Source organism: Centruroides vittatus, unplaced genomic scaffold (assembly GCF_030686945.1).
Source record: "Centruroides vittatus isolate TY-2023 unplaced genomic scaffold, ASM3068694v2 scaffold_450, whole genome shotgun sequence".
NCBI classification, from domain to species: domain Eukaryota; kingdom Metazoa; phylum Arthropoda; class Arachnida; order Scorpiones; family Buthidae; genus Centruroides; species Centruroides vittatus.
Window position 1 is genome coordinate 3,050,735 of NW_027122709.1, and position 23,103 is coordinate 3,073,837.

Genomic DNA, 23,103 nt, shown 5'->3' on the forward strand with positions numbered 1-23,103 from the left:
GCATTTTAAATTGTTTAACAAACATTAAGGCAAGGACTATTGTTTCAAGTATCAGAACTTCTAAAACTAAAGTAAACTAAGGAAATCTTTCCAAGAGGATGTTCTTGAATAATACATCCAATTGTTTATCTTGGAGTAAATGGATTTTCCGCATTTATTTTACTTTCCATAAATATATATCAGGTTATATAGATTGATAGATAGACACGTATACCTCTCTCTCTCTCTCTCTCTCTCTCTATATATATATATATATATATATATATGTATATATATATACATACATACATACATACATACAATGAAGCTATCAATCTACAAAACCTGTACAGTCATATATACTGTATACAAGCTGTACGTATGAGAATTAGCACAAGTATAGGTGTATACAGCGAATTTTGAAAGACCACTCGATATAGCGAACGATTTTGTAATGTATAATGAACTCGATATAACGAATAATTTAGCTGTCCTTTGAGGATTCACTGTATAGAAAATCTACTGTACACAGAGCCCCTCAATCTATACAATAAATCACGTATATAAATAATAAGTAAACTTAATTAAATTCCGCACATAAAAAACACGTTTAAACACCTTTAAAACGGAATTAAAGTAAGAACATAATGTGAAGATGTTAAGGGAGGGTATCACTTCTTCTAATTAAAATCATTTATTTAAATTTATAGCGATTCAAACCTGTAGAATTTGCCGAAAACAGCAGAATTTAAGACGATTTTCCGAAGCAAAAATACAAAAAAAAAATAAATAATTAAATAAAATTAATTTAAAATATTTATAGAAATAAAAATAGAAAATACATTAAAAAATTATATTTAAATCGATTTATCTCCCTTTCGGTTAAGTTATTAATTAAAATTTTAAATTAATTGGATCCTTTAAAAATTAATTAAATTACGATTATAAAGTCATGACTAAATACTTATTTAGAAAGTATAGAAATTATAATTTTAACAGGTAAAAATAAATAAAAACGGCTTCAAATATGGAATTTAAATGTAAATCTTGGGAAATTATTTATAGTTAAATGCTCATTTTCTGCATAAATTATTTAATTTACGAAAATTTCAGTCATCATCTTAATGATGTTTCTTCCTTCAGAAAGAACTTATTTTAGGAATTATTTTTTAATATATTAAATTAAAAAAAGGAACTTTGATTTATTAAAAACTATTCAACAAAACAAATTATGATGAGGATTTTTTGTTTTCTAAATTCATTTATTTTTATTTAGGAGTTGAGCGAGCTTAAAGCAGACTTAAAACTTCTGCAGTTTGCCAGCAAGCTACATTTTAATCAATTAAAATCTATTAGAAAAATTTCTTTCATCGCTAAATAATTAATGCAGTCTTTTAAGTTATTTTAGATGTACAGAAAATAAAACAAAATTTAATTCTCGCTAGAAAATTAAAACTCGGTTGTACATTTGTATAGATTCTGTAGAAACATTAGTCGAGTGCTTCCTTTCTTAAGTAGATGGGGGCTTATTCTTATAAGTAGAAGAGAGTTCGGAGGTTAAGTTGATCTATTTCCGGTCCTACATTTGTATAAGTAGGGGGTGATTCAGAGGTCGAGACTTCTGACTCACCTCTACTCTTTACAAATGTACAGTCGAGCATTAAATTTCGCAACTTCTATTTATTCGTTGTTCTAATTCCTCGTTTAATTATGTAAGATAACTATCAATAGATGTTCTGTGACGTATGGAAGAGCTCTTATCTTAATTGTCGTCAACGTTGTCTACGCTTTAAAAAATCCACCAACGAGTTGAGTAACTTTCCCGGCAATAAAGTTAAAATTGCGTGTGGCGCCATCTGTTATTGTAAAAAAAACTTTTTATATTGTGACCCACCAAGAATTTTACGAAAATGTAAACTTCTTGGTAGGTCATTTTTCGACCGATTGCCATACTTTCCCTCTTGTATATAACAGAAGATAATCTACTGTAGATTTTAAGAAGGATTATATTTTAATATGTTACTATTATTAGAGAGTTAAATGCCATTTTTTTCTTTTATTAACATGCCACAATCGTTTAACAGTGATACCTATTGGGCAACTCAACACTGCGTCATTGGAGCACGGATGTAATCCGACCCCCTCCTCTTATCGGCTAATAGAGAAAACGTAAGACGATACGCAGATGTTTTCGTGCTGAAGGGAGGAAAAAAAATTCGCAAAACATTTATTGATACGCAAAAAAGAAGAAAATCCAGGAGAACACGACTAGAAAATTAATAAAAAAAACCTTTACATAATTAAATTGGCAGAGAAATCCCGTAGATAGATTCAACAGAATAAATGAATGCACTAAATAAACATCTCCACGTTTCTTCTTCGTGTTTTATTTCAAAATTCTCCTATTTATCATTCCTAACAATACTCTGGATATGTACTAAAGTAAAAAAGAATTATAGATTTAGCAGACAAAAAGATTACAATAAATTTTTCTTCCTTTCTTTCGTAAATTCTGATTCGTCCAGAACTTATTTTTATAATCACATACTCTAAATAAATTTATTACTAATTTATATATGCAGATGATATATTTTAACGCTAAAAACAACTTCGTCTCCTTATTAGAAGTATAAATAATTATATGTTATATAATTTATATGTAATATTTTAACAAAAATTACGCTGTGTTAAGCAAAACTAATGGTTGATCTTTCGCAACTAGTTACGGATCGAAGGGATGTTTCTCGTTGTTTTTTGGAAATATTTTTAATATATTTTATATTTTTATCATTTTTGGAAAGTCTGGCATCGAATAAACATCAAATATTACTGATTTTTTGTGGGAATCGGATGCGGCAAGCGAAGTAAAAATAGTTTAAAGTGCTGATCCTTCGTTAACTCAAAATAGAATATCTTAGTCATTGAAGACCGTTTAATCAACTAAGTAAATGCGACTTAACTAAGAAACCGCTGTTAAATGATAATTTAGTTCTATTGATACTAGAAATGCCAAGAATTTTGTTTATATACCGTCTAATATTTATCCAAAATAAATATTTCTTCTCGCGGTAGGCCTGTATACGAAACAATTTATTTATTTTTTTTATAAAATATTATAAATTTAGAGGATAAAAAACCAGAAATTTCGAGCTTCTTTCTAATTAATTTTTCTGATTTTTTTAAAGTAATTTACACGCGTGTACTTTACTTTTTTGAGTGAGAAAGATGATAAATTGGTCGTTATGCATAACTTTTATAGGCGAGAAAAATTCTTACAATTTTTATAGAAGTTACAAATGAGTTTATGGTCAAAACGGAAAGAATATTGAAAATTCCATTTTGGACGTTTTCCGAATAAAATGTTTTCTGCAGACAAGCCGAAAACATTCATCTAACTCGTGTTCTCTAAAGTACAATAGAATTTCTTAGGTGTGAAAATAGTACGTAATACAGTATTCCCCAGAGTGACTGTAAATAAAATATCCGACTGACATACGACAATTTTCTTTTCACAAAGTACAGAAATGCTTCATCGTCTTAGAGGAATAAAATAAGAAAAAGAACCAAACAATTTCGGTTCGTATATAGTTCCAGAAAATCTAACACGAAACGGGGATAAATTAAAGAAATAGTTACTTAAATATTTAATATTTTAACGTGTAAACATATGCTTAGAGCTATCGTCGCGTCGTCATTTCTTACGGCCGTGTATTATTTGTTTTTTGGGTGTTTTTTTCTTTCGAATATCTAAACGTCGACGTTAAGAAATCGGAAGGTCGGCTTTCCCGCATCGCACGCCGGTCTTAAGGAGAAAGCGGATTGGAAGGCGCACGGACTTACCCTTATTAAACGTGGCAAGACGACTTCGACGGGCAGACAAGGCGAGAGAGCGAGTGGCACGCTGCCACATACAGTAGGGGTCCAAGAAGGTTGCCAACCTAACGGAGGACCGAGGGAAGGATCGCAAACGTCGGTTGCTTGTAATGTCGCCAGCTCCACAACGGCTTCAAACGGTTTAGAGAATGAAGCCACAACTGTTACCAACGGTGACCGTTGCTTCACTGTCCCTCGCCAGTCCGACGAAACACGGCTAGCGTCGAGTATCGATCAATAGATTGGCAATGAAAGGCGCAGCAGCGACGAGGAGCGGCAGATGAGGAACTTACGACTCGATCTCTATCACTGCACAGGAAACGAGTGGGCGTGGGATTCGAGTGGTTACAGATATTTACATCCTAAATAAATATATTACTTTATCTATATTAACTCTTAATCAATATATATCCCTCTAATAGCATTACCAGTAAACTTAGAAAGTAATTAAGGCTAGTTTATCCCTACCGAGCCAATAAACTATATAATTTTTAAATGGCTTTAAACGTGATTTTCTATTGGCATTTTCGATTTCTGACACAAAGAACAAGCAGACATTTCGCAGGTTTGGAGTTATAATGTAATGCGCGTGTAGTCAGATCTGAAATCTTCAGAAAAGAAACCCCCCTCCGACTGTAAGGCATCTTTGAAATTCAAATATATCTCTCCCAAAAGAGAAAAAATTTACTGTGTACGAAAAGCAACAAAAGAAATTGCTTTTAAGCTAAAATGTAACATTTGATACGATAGAAAAAATATAATGTATTCCAGACTCGATAAAATGAAACATAACAACCAAACCAAACCAGTTTCATAATCTATTATCTAAGAAAACATGATTAAAATATATAGAAATATATATATATATAGTACACAAAATCAATCGCCAATCAGTTATACCACAGAAATATTCCAATTTCTCTTCTATAGAACGGATTTATAGTAATGGAAGCTCGTTCTGACAACTTTCTTTATTCCTACGTATACATATACATATATATATATACATACATACATGATAAATAGCGAAGAACACTCAGACTGTCACATAAATTTCGATCTCTGATATCCGACTGAAAAGCTTATAAAAAAGTAAATTCAAATTTAATATATGGTATCTAAATAAAACAAAAATTTGAAGCCAGTAGAAAATATTTAATATTTCATAGCACCGATTCCTAAGAGTAAAAGACGAATTGGAATTTCTTACTAGTTATATAAGAAGGTACGCATATAAACATAATGCATGTCGGAGGAAATTACACTTATTAATATTTTTAAATCTTAAATATTATTTATTTTAAAGACAAATATCACTTGTTGATCGTCTTGTGTGGATTCTGCTATAGATCACATACATGTAGATGTATATAAATGCATATAAATATCAAAATTCTCTACCGAAGATAGAAAATATCCCGAGAGAATGTAAATAAAATACATTGATAATGAAGGAAGTAGGAAATATTTATGAAATGCTTTCATTCCTTATTTTCCTTTTCTTTGTAAGAGTAGATACAAAATAAACATGTTAAGAAGAAATAAAAACGCTTGGATAGCTTTCGTACATCGATAATAACAATAATACGGATACATACAACTTTATGAATGTATTTTTAAACGGATAAATGTATTATTAAAACGATTTTTTAAATAAATATACAGACAAACGTTCTTGATAAATCGCTCCTCTTTAAAAACCTTTATCAATAATGACAATTTTGTAAGGCGAAAGTATCGTAAATACGTCACTTATCACGAAAAAATTGAACTTAGAAATTATTTATAAACAGACGTAGATCGTTGTGTATATATTCAAATAAGAAATTTTAAAAGAAAGACGTGATAATGTGTGTTTATATATATATAAGTCTGCTTTTATCAATAAATTCCAGAAATTCCTAAAGTATTTTCTGCTAGGGAACGAATTATCTCAATTCTTTAAAGTCTATAGTTACGGATCAATTATTGCATATCCTTACTGTGGAAATGAAAAGAGACGAAACACAATTTTCAATAATGGTGACAAATGGAAAATTATCTTCATTACCGGTAGTTAATGGAACCTCCGAAGTAATTAAGTAACATAGAATCAATTCTATCTTTTATCAATGAAACGTTCGAAAAGTCCTATTATTTACTAAATAATTCGGTTTTTTAATGGTTTAATATGCATAAAAGTTGTATATTTTAACATTATAAGTGGTAAGTTTACATTTAAGACTACTTTCGAAAGAAAATTCCTACGTTTAATCAAAGATTTTCTTATAAAAATGATGTCAGATCATAAACATGACTGGTATTCATATTTTCTCCCTTTCGGAAGAAATTTTATGCGCTATTAATAACGCATCTCCTGTCATAAATCGCAAAATCGATGTAGTGTAAATCATATAATCTAATAGATTTTTACAAAAATTTAATTGTAGTAAACAGGTAAACCTTTATTTTGGAAATAACAACACACCCACATATATACACACATAAATTTAATATTTTACTTTTAAAAAAGGAAAAATAATCTGTGGATACTTTACAGTTAACAAAAAATGTTTTGTTATAATAAATTTGTATAAAAAAATGTAAAACTCGAGGATAAAAAGAGATTATAATTTAAGAAATTGAAGAAATTTTAAGCTTCTGGAGCCATTTGTTTAATAGTTTTTAGTGATTTTTATAAAATGGGGAATTTTAAAAAAGAGAAAAGAGGAAGAGGAGAGGGAAAAAAATGAAAGAAATTTATACTTAAAGTTAGAAAATAAGCATTTTTAAGCGGGAGGCTGTTTTATATTTTTCCCAAATGCCATATGAAAGTTATGGATGGAAATAAGTATATAGAGAATTTTTGTAAAGCGAATTTTTATTCGAACTCGTAACGAATAACAAATAATAATAATCGAGACAATTTTTCATAGAAAATATCGAAAGTCTTTATTATACTTTACGAATTTTGTAACTGCAAGGAAAAAAATCTTTTAATTTATAACTTCCAATTCGCTTCTCGATATTCGATAACGTGGAAAATATTTCTCTCTACGTCGTCTTTAAAAGTAATCATTTTATATGTCAATAAATGAAAAATAGCCTATAGAAAAATCAGAAAAACTTAATTATACGAATTTTAAAAAAAATAGCGTTAAATTCTTTATCAATAAAATCCAGCGATGAGTTGAGTAACTTTTCCGGCAAAAAAGTTAAACTTGTGCCTAACGCCATCTGTTACGCGATTTTTTTAAAAAACTTTTTATATTACTATTATATAATGGAATATAGTTTGATTTTGAGGGTAGGGATGGGTTTTATAAAGAAATTGTAAGTGGTAATAACGAGTAAAATCGTTATTAAGTTTGACCCCTCTATCTACCCACCCCTTTGACCTTTAACCACCAAAATTTAATAGTATCGATATCTCTAATACACAAATCTTCCCGAAAATTTTCGGGAATTTTCGACAAAAGACACAAGAATTATTAAGCTTGAAAGAGGGTGAACAAAATCGTGACCACCACACACACACACTTACTGAAAAAAGCCCCAATTTTTTTTACAATTCCCGATGTTTCAAGGTCCCTCTTGTCGAAAAATGTAGAAATCTTCAGGGGGGTAATTTTTTTAACCTATCTCCATACCTTCCTTCTCTTATATATAACGTCAGGGGGAGTAAAAATAGAAAAATAAAAGAAATTTTAAGAAAAATATTCTTGGCAATTATATTTTTATTCCTAAAATATTTAAACGCTTTCTCTTAATCTTAAAGCTTTATTAATTTAATAAAATTAATATTTTTTTTTTACTTTTAACAAAGAACAGGGGAGGAAATTAGGCAGAAGAAAAACGTGGAAATCTACCGAATCTGTTTAGTTTATTTTTTATTTTTCCACCGATTTTTATTATTGTAAGATAATCTCGTTACGTAAATGTCATTGTCGGGTGTTAAAAAAAGAAAAGAAAAATGTCTAAATTTATATACACCGGCTACAAACGTAACAGGAAAATGGAACTTTATACAAATTGCAGCATTTAATTCCTTTCTTGGTAAATAAGTGCTATCTGGTTCAATACCTTAAGGCAATAAATGCGAGTGTACGCGTGTTACAAATTACGTTTCTCTGTACGAAACAATTTTGAATATTAACTGATGGAAAAATTGGCAAAAGAGGAAGCAATACGCCACGTGACCATCGTAGCAACAGTCGAAACCATTATAAGGAATGCGTGTCGACTTATCAGAAAATATACCCATAAAGATTAAACGTTTGAGAAATATCAGAATAAAATTTATTATTTTTTTTAGTACATTTTAATGGCATTCATTATATCGTAAGTTTGAATAAAATGTATTTTTATTCTATCTTCGGTATCATAATTCTTGATAATGTAACTGTATGAGAAACACATCAAACATCGATGATTTTCGAGAAAATCCTCGTAAAATATATAAACTCGATTTAAGATCTTTTGTGATCTTAAATCGAGTTTTATATTTTTTCAAAAGTTAAAAGTCAAAATATTTATAACCGCTTTTTTCCATCCTCCATTTTTTTTCTATCGAATAAAATATAGATAAAGGAAACTTGACCAGGTCTATTCAGTGTTTTGTATGTGTTTTATTCGATTTTGCAAAATGCAATGAGGTAGAGAGTGTGCCATTAATTAGTTGATTTAACGTTCTTTGCTCGAGGTCAACAAGAAAATACTTTTGCAGCAATCTAGCTTAGTAATCCTTCATTTCTTTCATTAGTAGTTTAGTTTTCTGGTGAGGAAGTACTCGTGAAGTATTCAACGAGTGTCGTGCCAATTAATCGCTTTGTTTGTAAATACACCTTATCTAATTGAATAAGTGTTTGTTAGAATATTAAAGGTTATAATGTCTCCAACGCGTAATACCACTTTAAATTAAGAATGTATATTAAATCTCTTCCTAATTTTAATAAATTCGAAACTGTGACGTATAGAGTCGAAAGGTTTGCTGAACTGAAACGTAAGTTTAGTAATTGTTTTAGTAATTAAATCATAATAAATATACTTTAAAAAAATATATTTAAGCAAATTTTTTTTCCTATGTATTAGAGTTGCTAGAAACTTTGATAATACGACTGTAGTTTCTTCCATTATTCTAATGTTTCTCAAGGGGAGTGATATCGTCCCATAGGGGTAGAAAATAAGTTTTTTAGGAGAATGAAAATTACTTTTACTTGAGAGAAAGTATTAAGAATCACACCCTCCTGAATTGTAAATAACGCCAGACAAAAGATAATGGGTGTATATACATACAGGGAGAATGAATAGTAGCTATACATGGAAAAAACAAAAGTAAAAAAAAAATTAATGCATAAATTAAACTACAAATGAATACGACGAAATAATAATAATAATGAACACCAAACATCTATTTCTAAAATTCACAACTGTATATCTACTAGTTTTTAAATATTACAAATAAATTATTGTTAAATTTTGTTACGGAACAATTTCTGAGGGAAGATTATATACTAATATACGTGCCTCTCGATCCTTAATTTACACATGGGGAGATGTTACTTCCTAAGAGAAGGTCTAGTGGCAAAAGAATGATTATGAATGCAGAAAATCCAATTAGAAACATGGCAGATACGGCTAGCGGGTCGCTAATATATTTATCGAAACTTAGTTAACTGGTACATAAATGGAGAATTTTTTGAGAATTTCCACTTGTAAAGATGCTCCTGTACATAATATTACTGCATAAAGTTGTGTAGAGACTGGTACATAACCGAAAATAATTGATTTTTTATGCGAAAGAGACGTTATATTATATCTTCATCGAGTAAAAAAATCTTTAATATTAGAATTTTCTCATATTTCAATTATTTTTGACTTTTTAAATGCTAGAGGAGTCATTATTTTATGTTAACTACGCGTGTCCTTCTAGTTGGATGACAGAAACATGCTTCATTACGTATACTTCTACATCCAGCATTAAATGTTTTCCTTTTTTTTAACATACTGAAATCGTACAAATGTTATTTTAGATACTTTAACTATGCTAATTTTATTCACAAAAAATCTGTTGCCCTTCTTGTTTTTTTTATTTATTTATAGAACTGATTTATAATATAATTTTTTCAAACTAAAATTAAGTATGACCTTTCTATTTGAAAAATAATTTTGAAGTTTGTAAACTCGTATATAATATTCCAGATTTTAATTTTCTCGTTTGTCCATTAAGAAGATCTTCGAGTTTTTATGATAATAAAAAAATAGTAATTATTGTTATACCAGCAAAAATTATTGTAAATCTTCACACAATGCCAAGCCGCAATTTTTAATTTATTTAATTTAAAATATACGCTCTCCACCTCAAATTAGTATCTTGCCCCTGTACATCATACTTTTCCTGTTAGCAGTAGAGTAGTGCAGGTCATCTAACACCGTTCTCGAGATTAAGGAAGAACGGACAGACAAACGGACGAGAGTGGAATTTATAGGTCTACAATGTTTTAAAATGCAACCCAAAAATGTTGGAAAATATTTTTAAAACGGTTTCTTAAGCAAGAAACATGAAAAATCTTCATCGTTCCTGCTTAAGAGACGTTTAACAAATTCCATATTTTAGAAAAAAAAAAAATGGAAAATAATATAGATTAAACTGTAAAGGAAAGGCTTTTATAATCAAAAATATCCTTTACTTCTTATCTTCAAAACGATAAATAAATAAATCCAAAATCTCATCCGCATCATCTCCATTATCAGTTAAACATCTGGTAAGAAACGAAAAGTATCCTATCTTTAACGAATTAAAATATCGAAATATATTTTTATATTACGATTTCTAAAATCTAATTTTAATTATATTTATAATCTATTACATTAAGAATATATCATAAAATATATACTGTATCTTTAAGCCAGTTTGAACAAAATTAGTCACGTGGTTTAGCGTTAAATACATTTAGGTATTGATACAATTAATTATAGATTTATACATTTAATAAATAAGTAATTTTATATACCAAAAAAGCATTGGTAAAAAATCTACAGTGAGTACATTAATTTGTAAAGATGAATTTTCTAAAAATAAATGCATTTTAAACTACATTAATGCTGCTTAAACTTTTTATAGGATAAAGTATCTTTAACGAAAATGTAGATAAACATTTTATCAAAAATTTTTAAATGATATCGAAAAAGAAATTAAAGAAAAAAAAATATATTATATAAAATAATTTTAAAAAGATGTATTTTAATATTTCCTTATCTTTTTCTCGAAGTTACTTCATAAATAATTTGTTCTCGTATCATTAAAAAAGAAGAAGAAATTTTCTAACGCATTAATAAAATTATTCGGCAAAAAGAGAAACAAGATAAACTCTAAAATATAATTTTTAAAAATTCAAAACATGAGAGAGAAATTCCAGCAACGAGTTGCTTAACTTTCCCGGCAACGTTTGGTGGCACCAAATATTTTATTTTTAAAAACTTTTAATACTTTTAACTATTACAAAATGGTAAAAAGATTAATTTTGAAGGTAGGGGACATTCTAATAACCAGTAAAATCGTCATTAAGTCAGACCCTACTCGAGATACACACGACCCCATTTATCTCCCCACCCTCTCGACCTTTAATCACCAAAATTTAATAGAATCGATGCCCCTAATACACAAACCTCCCTACAAAATTTCAGAAATTTTCGACAAAAGGCACAGGAGTTATTAATCTTCGAAGTGGATGAAGAAAATAGTGGCACCCCAACGCGCATTTTAACATCCATACATACAGAAATAATCCCCCCGAATTTTTTACATTTCTCGACGTTCGAAGAACCCGAGTGTAAAAATGTAAAAATTTTGGGGGGAATTTTTTGACCGATGGCCGTACTTTCCCTCCGTTATAAATTATATAACAGCCGGGAAAGTTATATTCTTTCCCTTAATTTAGTAAAATCAAAATGATCGAAAATTTTATTTTTAGTAATAAATTAGAGGGAAGTATGCGATGTAGTATTTAATAATTTTCGCTCTCTGTCAATTTACATAGGTGATAAACAACATTAATTTCTATGTGGCACCTTACAACAACATCCAACTCCAATCGATACATTGAAGCTAATATTGCCAGGAAGGACTCGAATATCAATTAAAATCTGTAATAACATTTAATGAATTTTAATTTAAATAGCTATTTTCATTTTTAAATGGTAATATTAAAGCTTAAATAATATTTAATTACAAAATTAAATGCCTACGAATGTTGTACGCAGATAATTATAAACCCTAAAACCCTTTAAATCCCGAATTTAAATTATTAAAATATTCAATTGAAAATTTATATAAATGAATGATTTATTTAAATTTATTATTATTACTTTTTTAAATTAATTTATTTTGTATAATTCGTCTAACTGGGGTGGGTGTTTATTTATTCGGGAACGAAAGCATTTAAGTATGGGAAAATTAATCAATTCTTAAATTTTAATCAAGCGATAAATCTTGAAGGATTGTTAAATTTATATCCACGAATTAATCAATTATTCACTTAGTTTCAATAGGAGACACACGTGATTTTCACTAATCAAACTGGACTTAGTTTCTATAGAGTGAGGTTTTATTCCGCATCATCTGAGATTTTTGTATTCGGTTCTACGTATCGAGTAAGAGCCGTATCCAAAATAAATATATAATAGAAAAAAAACAAGAAAATATTAAGTTAAATCTATCAAAATCGATTAGTATTAGGAAAAAGTTGTTAAAGGAAAATCAAGAAAAACATAACTTTTCGTTTTCATTTCTTCTAGTGAAAGAGAAAAGAGGATTACCAAAAAAGTAGTTTTCTTCCATCACTCGAATGTCCAAAGTAACGTAATGTCAACTTAACCAAGAAACTGTTCCATTGCATTTTCAATTTCATCAACATTGAACAAAAGAATTTCCAAAAACTGCGACCGGATGCAGCAAGAGCTATTCGTTAAGTGGAAATTTCCGTGAACAATAGAAATACAGCTTTACATGGTGGACTATAGAATGAAAAAGGATTTTATTATCTCCATCTGCCAGCAAGCAGCCGCTGTTTTTCAAAAGAATTGGAAGATTTCTCTCTCTCTCCTCCTTTCCTGTTTATATATATATATATATATATAGACGGCCAGGATTGTAAAGTGAGAAATGCTCTCGTAAATGCTCCTCTTAACCGAACACACAGTCAATTAACGATCAAATTTCTTCTAATAACGATTTCGACAGCCATTGTAATTTACTACTTGTTACAGGAGGGAGCAGGGAATTATGTTTATGTCGTGTAAGAAAAACCTTCACTAAAATATGTCTACGTATTTACATACGTATGCTACATTGTAATCTGTAAGATTACGACTTTTCCTATTGCTATCTGGAGGGATTACTCATTCAAATTCCGAGCGTTGATATTAATCTAGGACGACAAGCCAAGCCCAACTGACACTTTAGCTGTGAGGCAGTATTATTATATTGAATAAGACACAATTCTAGAAAATAAAAAATATATAGAAATATATATATATTCTTGTATTTTGTAAAATTTATTTTTTTCGGCGACGTACGCGTACAGACGGCAAGATGAAATGAAAATGGAACGAGATTGTGTAGCTTAAAATAAAATGCGACTTGTCGCGAATAAATAATGATTTCTTATGATGAGGTTTTGTGGTTTTTCTTTTTTATGTTTGACGTCCCTCGCCTCAACCAATTTTTCTTTTATTCGACATCGATCGTGTTAACGTTTCTTCGAGTATCAACACTGAAAAACGTTGACGTAACCAGTGCTGAATATTTGTTCAGTATCAACGTTTTTTTGGGAGATTCTATTCGGTTCTCGCCAACGTTTTTCCTAGTGTAAATACAACTCACTCGAGAGGTATTTCGAGTATCGACACAACTCACGTCAACACGAGTTGAAATATTCATTACGACTGACGTCAACGTTTTTCACGTACTCGATACGTTGACTTCAACATTTTTTGAAAACATTCAACACGTCGAACACTCGAATTGGCCATTAATATCGTCTTCACTCCAACGTTTTTGAAGTATTAACAGAGAGGGGAAATTCCCTTCTCTTTTTCTTCTTCCCCAGAAATTGGAAAATGCAGAGAAGAGCGAAGTTAATTAATGGAGAATTTTTGCATAAGGGTAAAATGGGAGGAGAAAAATTGGTTAGTCATTAAAAGTGGCTACTGTACTCTTGATAATAAAATGCAAATATCGAAGATTTACTTCATCGGAGAAGTATTTGATGAATGAGAAACTCTAATTAGTTAATAAATATTATAATATATATTTTTATGACAAGTTTTAATTTGTCAAGATATTAAATTATCCCTTTCGAAGTTTAACGATGTTACAACAATATTTTGTCTACGTTAGTTAAATTAATCACTGTATTAATAAATGATGAATATTCATTATAAAAATCAAGTAATTATTAATAAAAGACCGAAATGTCGTTGTCATAAATCTATAAAAGCAGTTTGAATTCCATCTCCGAGTGATCAATTTTTAATAATTCTGTAGGTAAACACTCCTTTAATTAATATTTTTCGATTAATTTTTTAAAATTATATTAAAAATTCTGTTTAAACTTTAGAAATAAATTAATTAGGAAATTTGACAAGTAAATAAATGTAAGAGACAGCTGTATCTCTGAATCCTTTCCTTAAGTCTGAATCTCCGAATCCTTTCCTTGGTAGTTTTGTATTAAAACTACCGAGGAAAGGATTCAACGATACAAGGCGAGCCAAATTTATATAGTATAAACAGCTTTAAATTTTATATTACACGTCTAAAGGTTAAAAATCCATCACACTCCAGGTTAAGAAACACATACAAGTGCATATGTATAAACGTATTTACCACATACAACTTGAAATAAAAGTACAATCACGACTTGTAATTTTGATAAAAGATTAGAAGAAGCTTCGATTAAAAATAATAATAATAATAATAAAAACATTAACAACATTGGAGAACATATTTATAAGAGAATTCATTAAGTCGAAGACGTCGTTTCCCTCGAAGAGCAAAAGATAAATGAAATTTAAGAAGTTTTTTAAAGCATTGATTCAATAGTAATTTTATTCTATTAATCAAAGTATATGAGGCTAATGCGATTTATTAAAATTCCGAATTCATCGGAATGAGATTAACTGCGATCAGCACTAATGTAATCAGATATTCTTATCATTATTCGCATTAGAAAAAAAATAAAATAAGAGGGAAAAAAGGAGGTTACTGGATTTTAAGTAAAGATATTATTATTATTAAGTGATTTATGACCAGAAATTCTAATACACTTTGTTAGGGGGAGAATAAAATTAATAAAAATCCAATGATTACATTATTATCCATCTGTTGATACAGATAAAAAAAAAGGATAGGAATAAGCCTATAAAATTTTATTAAAAATGTTAAATTAAAATAAATCGTTTGCAATTTTGTTTAAAGAGTTGTTGTGGATTAATTTCATTTAATTCTTATAAAATACGCATAATAATAATAGATTTTCGATAAGTATTATTACGTATAATGTACGTAACAATTTATATATTAATAAATGATGTATTATTGCAAAAATCAATTTTATTTATTAATTTAGTTAATAAATAACTTAATTATAAAATAAAATGATTATTATTATTATTACGTAATTTTGCAGTTTACAACACGTAATAACGAAATCCATCGATGCATTGTTACGTGTGTTTATACGTAACAATACAAATTGAGATTTATTATTACGTACTGCAAATTGTTACGCCATTTCGAAGCGACAATCCATATTGTTACGCGCTCTACACGTAATAACACGCATGAATTTTATTATTAGGTATTAAAAAAAAGTATTCATTTCATTACAGTATTATCACGTGTTATATATAGACGGAAAGGAATAAAATAGACCTTTAAAACTAGGAAAATATCTTAGAATATTTTATCACACGTTTAAATAAATAATCAGAAAAGATATAAAGAGGCAATTAAATCGTCTAGAATGTAAATCTTATAACATTACATCGATAACATTAAGCATTAAAATTTGAATATAAAGTAGTGGAGCGAGTGACGTTATACAGAATAAACGTAATTTTATACTTATTTTAAGCGCTAATAAGTTATTCATATGGAAGTCTATAATTTGTTTGCTTCGTCTCGATGCGATAAATTTGTAAATAGAATACATAAAGGATTAGTCGACACGCTAGCGAGATGTAAAGTTTATACATAATGAAAGGTCCTGGGAGTAATAAGAGATTAACCTTAATGGAGTTGGCTTCTGCACGAAACAATGCGGGGTAATTAAAATGCTGACCTTTTTTTTCGTCCGGGTTCAAATTTCCCATAATCATAAATCCTTATTACGTCACTATTTATTAATAAATAATAAACTGTGACGTAAAACTATATAATTATTATTGTTTAATTCGTGTATTTAATGAGAAATTCATCAATATTATCCGTCACGCGGGAAAAATTCTGCATTGTTGTTTGACACCTGTCACTTGTCTAGGTACGGGCGGTTATTAGATGTAAAGCTTTGATTTCCGAGAATGTTCCTCGTAACTTAACTAAAGAATTCGCTTTATTAACAACAATACGGCATTAAATTCTTCCACAATTTCCAATTGTTTACGTTTAGAATGCTTTCGAATTTAATGCTACCCAGCAAAATAATATTTTAAATCTTTATATATAATTTCTGATTAAATTACGAATGCGCTTACACGTCACTTAAGGCAATGCTCGACGTTGTAGAATTTAGTATGTAATAATTAGCGTTACAAACTTCCAGATACAACGTACTAAATGATTAATTAGGTAAATATGGGACTATTTGATAGTGTATAAATATGATAATAAATTTAAGCAAAGATATTATATCAATTTTATACATTCAGAGCATTCTTTACACCGTAAAAACTCCTTTCTTACAGCGTGACTGATGGTAATTATACTTATAAATAATTAATAACACCGAATATATTTTTCGTTAAATTTACATTTTAATTATAAAATAATTTTACATTTTTAAAAATTCCACATTACTGGAGTTTTTAGTCATAATTTAAATAAAAATTTTGAGGTTAAGCCACGTGACTTCCGGTCCAGATTTTCTTCTAACTTCGTTCTCGAGATTGATGAAGGACAGACGGATAGACAAACGTACGGGTTTACAATTAAGAGAAACGAAGAATTTTTCCGCATCTTACTAAATTATTTTTTTTTTAATTTGTGAATTTTTAATGCAAAATCTTAATAAAAGTTGAATAAATTACTTAATAAATATTATATCAATTCACCACTTGGCTTTAAAAGCACGAATAAATCTGGGAAAATGTTTGTTTAGTTTTATATATAAAGATAATTTATAATCTAAGAATGTGTTCGGAGGGGTGGGTGACACTCGAGGACGTAAAGAAGAGAAAGACGTCGATAAGTCAAACGTCATACAGGACTCGACTCTCTTCACTATTTTAATTTGATTACGACGTCTTAAACACGTAAAATTAATTATTGTTTCGCACTCTCCAGCGTTAAGTGCTCGGTGCCATTTAATCACTTTTATCTCGGATATTATTAAGTTAGAAATCGTGTCTTTGTATTTTATTTTAAATCGATGTCAGAGAAAAGTCGCGAGTCAACATCGATATCCTCCAAGATGAAGTTTTGATAGATTTCCCTCCCCCCACGCATCCATAAAGATGAAAATTTCATTAAGTAATATTGTTCATTCGATTTTTTAATAATGGTTTTTTAAGTCTGGATCTCCATTTCTTTTCGATAAAAGCGGGGAGGAGAACGTGCGGAGAGAATTATATATATATATGTTTTTGGTGGAAGAAATGTCACCGGGTCGATGTCGGTCCGGTAGCAAATACTATAAGATCATTGGCAGAATGTTGCAGCATTACAAACAACATTGGCATTAAAGATTTAGCTAATCGATGAGTAAACGAGTCAAGTCGTGAGGCTAATTAATCGATATAATAGCTATGGCCTACCGCACTGCCTCCGAATGAGTAAACAACTTAAGTACAGCACAGGTTTCTTGTGGATTACGTTTGTGGATCGATAAAGAAATATATTAAATCCGCACCTGTTCCGTCCTTATCTGAAACAACGTGCAAAAGTTCATTCCGTTTTCTCCATATTTATGGACTAATACTTGCCATTTTTTAAAAATAAAATCATTGAAGTGAATCTCGTGTGGATCCACTCAATTATTGCTAACTCCGTTATAAGATGCACACAGCCTCTTATAAGAGATCCAGTAGGCTCGTTTCAATGGGCTTGACTAATTCGTAAGATCCATTACAATGCTCAACTAAAGAAAAATATTCTCTAATGGATTTATATATAAAAGATGTATAAATCATGGAGTGGACATCCTAATGGACGTCATTTTAATAAGGGTGTACCCGATTGGGTATCCATTTAATGGATCGTTTTAAGAATAATGGATTCATTTCTGTGAATCTACCGGCCGATCCATTTCCATGGATCATCGTAGAAGTTCTTGTAATGGAACAATTAATAAAGTGGACGTTTTAGAGAAGTGAAATATTCGAAAAGATGCGAATTCTTTTCGATTTCTATCCAGAAAGCGAGTTCAAATTAAAATAAAGTGTTTTTAAATTATTTAATAAACATTCATTCTTATTCTCCTATAAAATAAATTCGTGCGCATCACCAAGAGAAAGAATGCTCTTGTTTATAATTCATCCCGAATACATTATTTACTCTTAAATATTTAAGCTCGCCATTATTCATTTTAAATATTTAATTTTTATATCACGAAAAACGAATATTTATATTTAAATGATAACAAATTAAATGTGTATTTTCTACGGAGGAAAGTATAATCATCGACTTCAGGGTTTCACTTCCCACCTATGAAAATTTCAAGTGCAGATGTATTTAATTTAGATCTATGTCAACTTATGCCGAAACGGAAAGGAAAAATAGAATGAAAAAAGGATCAGTATGTCCTGTAGGCAACAGATAGAATTCAGCAGTGGCAGAAATTGTATTACTTCCGGACACATCAATGAAGGAAGCGAAGAAATAAATAAAAATGGAATGAAAAACTAAGAATGTCTCTCGACTTTCTTTCATATATTCTCAAATAAATTAAATTTCCATGAGTTTTATTTTAATAAATTAATTAAAAATAAATTTTCTACAATTCACCTCTTGACAATGCTTAAATTTGCCAGAGGAATATGTCTTTATATACTTCATTGCGGGTGAATTTGAGCCAATGCTTAAAATATAGGTTATAAAAAAATTTTTAATTCTAAGGATTATTTGTAAAAATTACGTTAAGTTACATTAAATATTTCATGATACGACTCGTTGATTTTTAAAAAATTTAAAGAAAAATATGTGATATTAATTGCACTGGAGAGAGAGGGAAGAATTTTTTATGAATGCTAATGATACGAAAATTCTATTTTGTTTATACGAGTTGACATTTAAACAGTAAACACGACTACATAATTAATAAAGAGCAGCACTCGTAGTATAAACCGTAGTATATAAATAACATTTCGTCATAGAAAAAAAATTCTAGACTGGGAAGAAGTGTTTATTCAAGAAGGGGACCGAACCCACGTTAAAAAATAAAAATAATAATAAAGATAAAACAAAACTAGCTTACAGCATTAGAAACATCGTCGAAGAATACGTGGGTTCGGTTAATTCAGAATGGGAACCGAACCCACGATAAAGAATCTTACAACATTGAAGGTGAGTGAGAATGATCGATTCAAGACGGGAACCGAACCTACTTTATAAAAATAAGCACGCTGCTAGCTTTAGAGCATTGGAAAAGAACACGGGTTCGGTTCCCAAACGAAATCAAAATCCCAGTGTATTATTTTGAGCGGATCTACGTTAACGACTCTAAAGGTTAAAGGTTAAAGGTTCGGGTTGTTTCTGCATTAACGTTTTCAATATTTTAAAAGAGGGATGGAAAAATTTGATCCGGAAGTTGATATGTAAGTCATGTCGAGTTTAAACATCAAATAAGAATGGCGTATTTCTCACACGCCTTTACTTAATTTCGGGTGTTGGTCGGCGAGCAGAGAGTTGACAGAGACTGCACATCGACACAAGACATGATAAGAATGCTTATTTTCTTGTTTACCAGACTAGCAAAGTCGTAAAAAACATTCTCCCATCTTTATGACGGTATCAAAAAGTATAATGTCGCTTGATACCTTATTTCTCCTAATGGTCAAATTACAAAGAATGCCGATATCTTCATTTAACCTATTTTATCATACATTAAATTTGCAATAAATTCAATTTCAAATATATATATTTATATATATATATAAATGAATAAATTTGTTAAAATTCCTTATTAATAATAGAAGCATTTAATTTTTTATAAAGATAATTTTGTTGTTAATTAAGAAAAATGATTACCTATTATTTTTACGTGAGGAATTAGGACTTTATTAAATGTACGAAAGTATGGCCGATAAATAGGTTATTTTGCAAGGAAATATTAAGAATTCTATTTAATATTAATATAAAAATTAGTCATTTTTAGATATTTTATATTTAATTTCCTCCAACTCGAACGTGACTCGATATAGAGTAACACTCTATACGCACTCCAATACTTTCTGCATCGCCATTTTATGAATATTTAAACAAATAAACCATTTAAAAATATTATTTACGTGAATCCATTTAAAGAAAATTTCTTTAACATAATATATTCTGATTTTTCCTAGTCGAAGATTTCTTAAAATATAAAGTATTCAGGATAAACTCGACGGTTTTTTCCCCTCCCCTTCCTGTTGTTGGACATGTTCCAAGCTATGCCATCTGTTTATTTCTGAAAATAACTGTAAAGCTTCATTGCCAATAACTGTTAAAAGCAACTAGAACAGTACATTTGCCCCAGGTAAAGTCTCTAAGACAAGAAATCATTTATTGATGTCGGAACACAGTGATGGATCTTATGGCAACCCACTAATAGTAAATGAAAAGAGTGGAGGTCACTCGGCACAAATAACCTAATTCTAAGTTAAAAAAATATATAAAAAAAAGTAGAAAGGAAAATCTAGAGCAGTAAAAGATTAAGTCTGATTATTTATTGATTACTTTCATTTAAAAAAAGAAGAAAAAGAAGTCATTTTTATTGATAAAGTAAGGAGGAAAAAAAGCAGTAAATGCCAACAATTAGATAATTTTAGTGAGAAACACGGCATTATAATTAATCAAATTTACAAGATTATTTAAATAAATTTCAAAATCTTATTAAATTAAACGTTAAATCATGTTTAGTAAAGCCTGAATTTTTTTATATTTTGCACGCATGGATTAATATTTTACACGTCACTCTTTAATATAAAATCGAAACTTTTTCGTCGTTTAAATAGAGATAAATATTGTTTTTTTTTATAAGAAACAATTAAAAATATTGAAAAATAAATTAAATTATAATTCCAATACCTTTAACAATTAATTAATTAAATGAAAATTCCGAGTGACGTTCCATTCGAATAAACGGAAGTTTGAATAGACAAAGCGCATTTTACATGGCTAATCACTACTTTAAAAGGATTTTCACTAATATCTTACTTAGTCAAAGTCATGAAAATGATGGAGTAAATCTCAATTTATCCCGAAGAATCCGAATATAACAATAGAATTAACGTAACCGACGAGAAAATTTAAATAACAGATGGTAACAAGAATGAAAATCATAAAGACGAATAAATTACATTTCTAGAAAGCTAAACTTACTTAAAAAATAATGATATATGTACTTTAAATACGAAATATTTTAATTATATGAAATTTTAGCTGACATTTTTCGATATTCTTACTAAATTAAATTCTTTTTGATGCATCGGAATTGATGCCCGAAGCGGCACACCACCGACTTCATTCAATTACAAATTAAAGACGATCGTATGCAGTTTCCAAATTTATACAATATTTTACACATCAAAACAGAAAAAGGTAAGGCTTTAAATCTACATAAATTAATAGAAAAAATAAGCATAATTTTATGCAGATAAAGGGAAAAAATGATGCAGAAGTAAAGAGAATAAAATTAAAAATTATCTAAAATATGTTTTAATTATTCAGAAAAATAAGCCATATAAATTAATAGAAAAAAAAACCCTTTCTTGAAGAAAAATAAATACGATTCTATATTAGATAATGAATAAAATAATAAAGAATAAAACACTTTCGAGGTATTTTAATTAATTAATTAATTATTTCAATCATACAGTTTAAATAAAGTTGAAAAATAAAATTACGGGTGATAAAATATAACAACAATGAAATTTTAGAGAATTTTTTATTATTATTAAAATAATACCTTAAATCAATTTTTAAAATGCAATTTTAATAATAAAACGCGAAGGAAACTGGAATAAATAACAATAGCAAAATGGCGAAAATATAAAAGGGTCGAAAATAACTTTGTATTCGGGTCATATTTAACTTATGCAATCATCGTAAAGTCGAAACAAGAATCTTCCATTATCGAAAAGGAACGAGGTCCTTACATAGACCGAGATTTAGCTACTTTATCGTACAATGCGTGTGTTGACGTTGCATCGTATCTTATACAAAAGGAGGAAGGAAAAAAAAGATGACGACAGAAAAAGGAAAGACAACGTCATTCTCCGCAGTCGAATCGAGAATTAGAAAGAACAGAGGAGAACCTGACGTGAATCGATGGTCAGCCATCACGTCTCGACGTGTTCTAGACTATCGGATGACAGGTAAAATATCCCACAACACACTACGGATCACATACAGATCACCCTTAACGTCATTTGCTTAATGTGACGATTAAAACTTCTAACGAAAATTAAAATATTTGACAATTCGCGAGAGGGTCATTCCTAAAAAAAGTAAAACACGCGAAACGTCTCGTGTGGTAGATTTTTAACCATTATCTAAGAATCGAAAGGGGGAGGGAGGACTGGCCAAAAATAAACGAGAGAAAGGTGTTCGTACCTGTGGAATGAGAGCAGGAAATCCGAAAATTCCTATCCCCTGACGATCTATGAGCCTGGGAAACATAATTACTTTACAATAACTCGACTCTTAAGACACTATTCGTCACAGTAGATAGACGGAGACGGAATGAATTAAAAGTACCGAGTGAGTTTTCCTACGTGACAAAAGTGTTGGGTGTTTAAAGTATAAAAATAGAATGAGACAACGTCCAAAAATGAAACGTTGCCTTGCTTAGAAACAGG

The 23,103-nt window shown here is 29.4% G+C and overlaps 1 protein-coding gene across 8 annotated transcripts in view; it reads right to left on the reverse strand.

The window, feature by feature from the left end:
• Window positions 1-23,103, reverse strand: part of LOC136989252 (RNA binding protein fox-1 homolog 3-like) — a 204,400-nt gene that overhangs the window by 109,982 nt on the left and 71,315 nt on the right. The window contains exon 1 of one of the 8 annotated variants that reach the window (XM_067287375.1): window positions 22,859-23,088. The exons of 6 other annotated variants lie outside the window; for them this stretch is intronic. In XM_067287375.1, coding sequence (XP_067143476.1) covers window positions 22,859-22,924 — 66 coding nt within the window. In that variant the 5' untranslated portion in view covers window positions 22,925-23,088. Of the gene's footprint in view, window positions 1-3,819; window positions 4,246-22,858; window positions 23,089-23,103 lie in introns of those variants that run through there. One more of the 8 variants, XM_067287378.1, reaches the window with a different exon arrangement.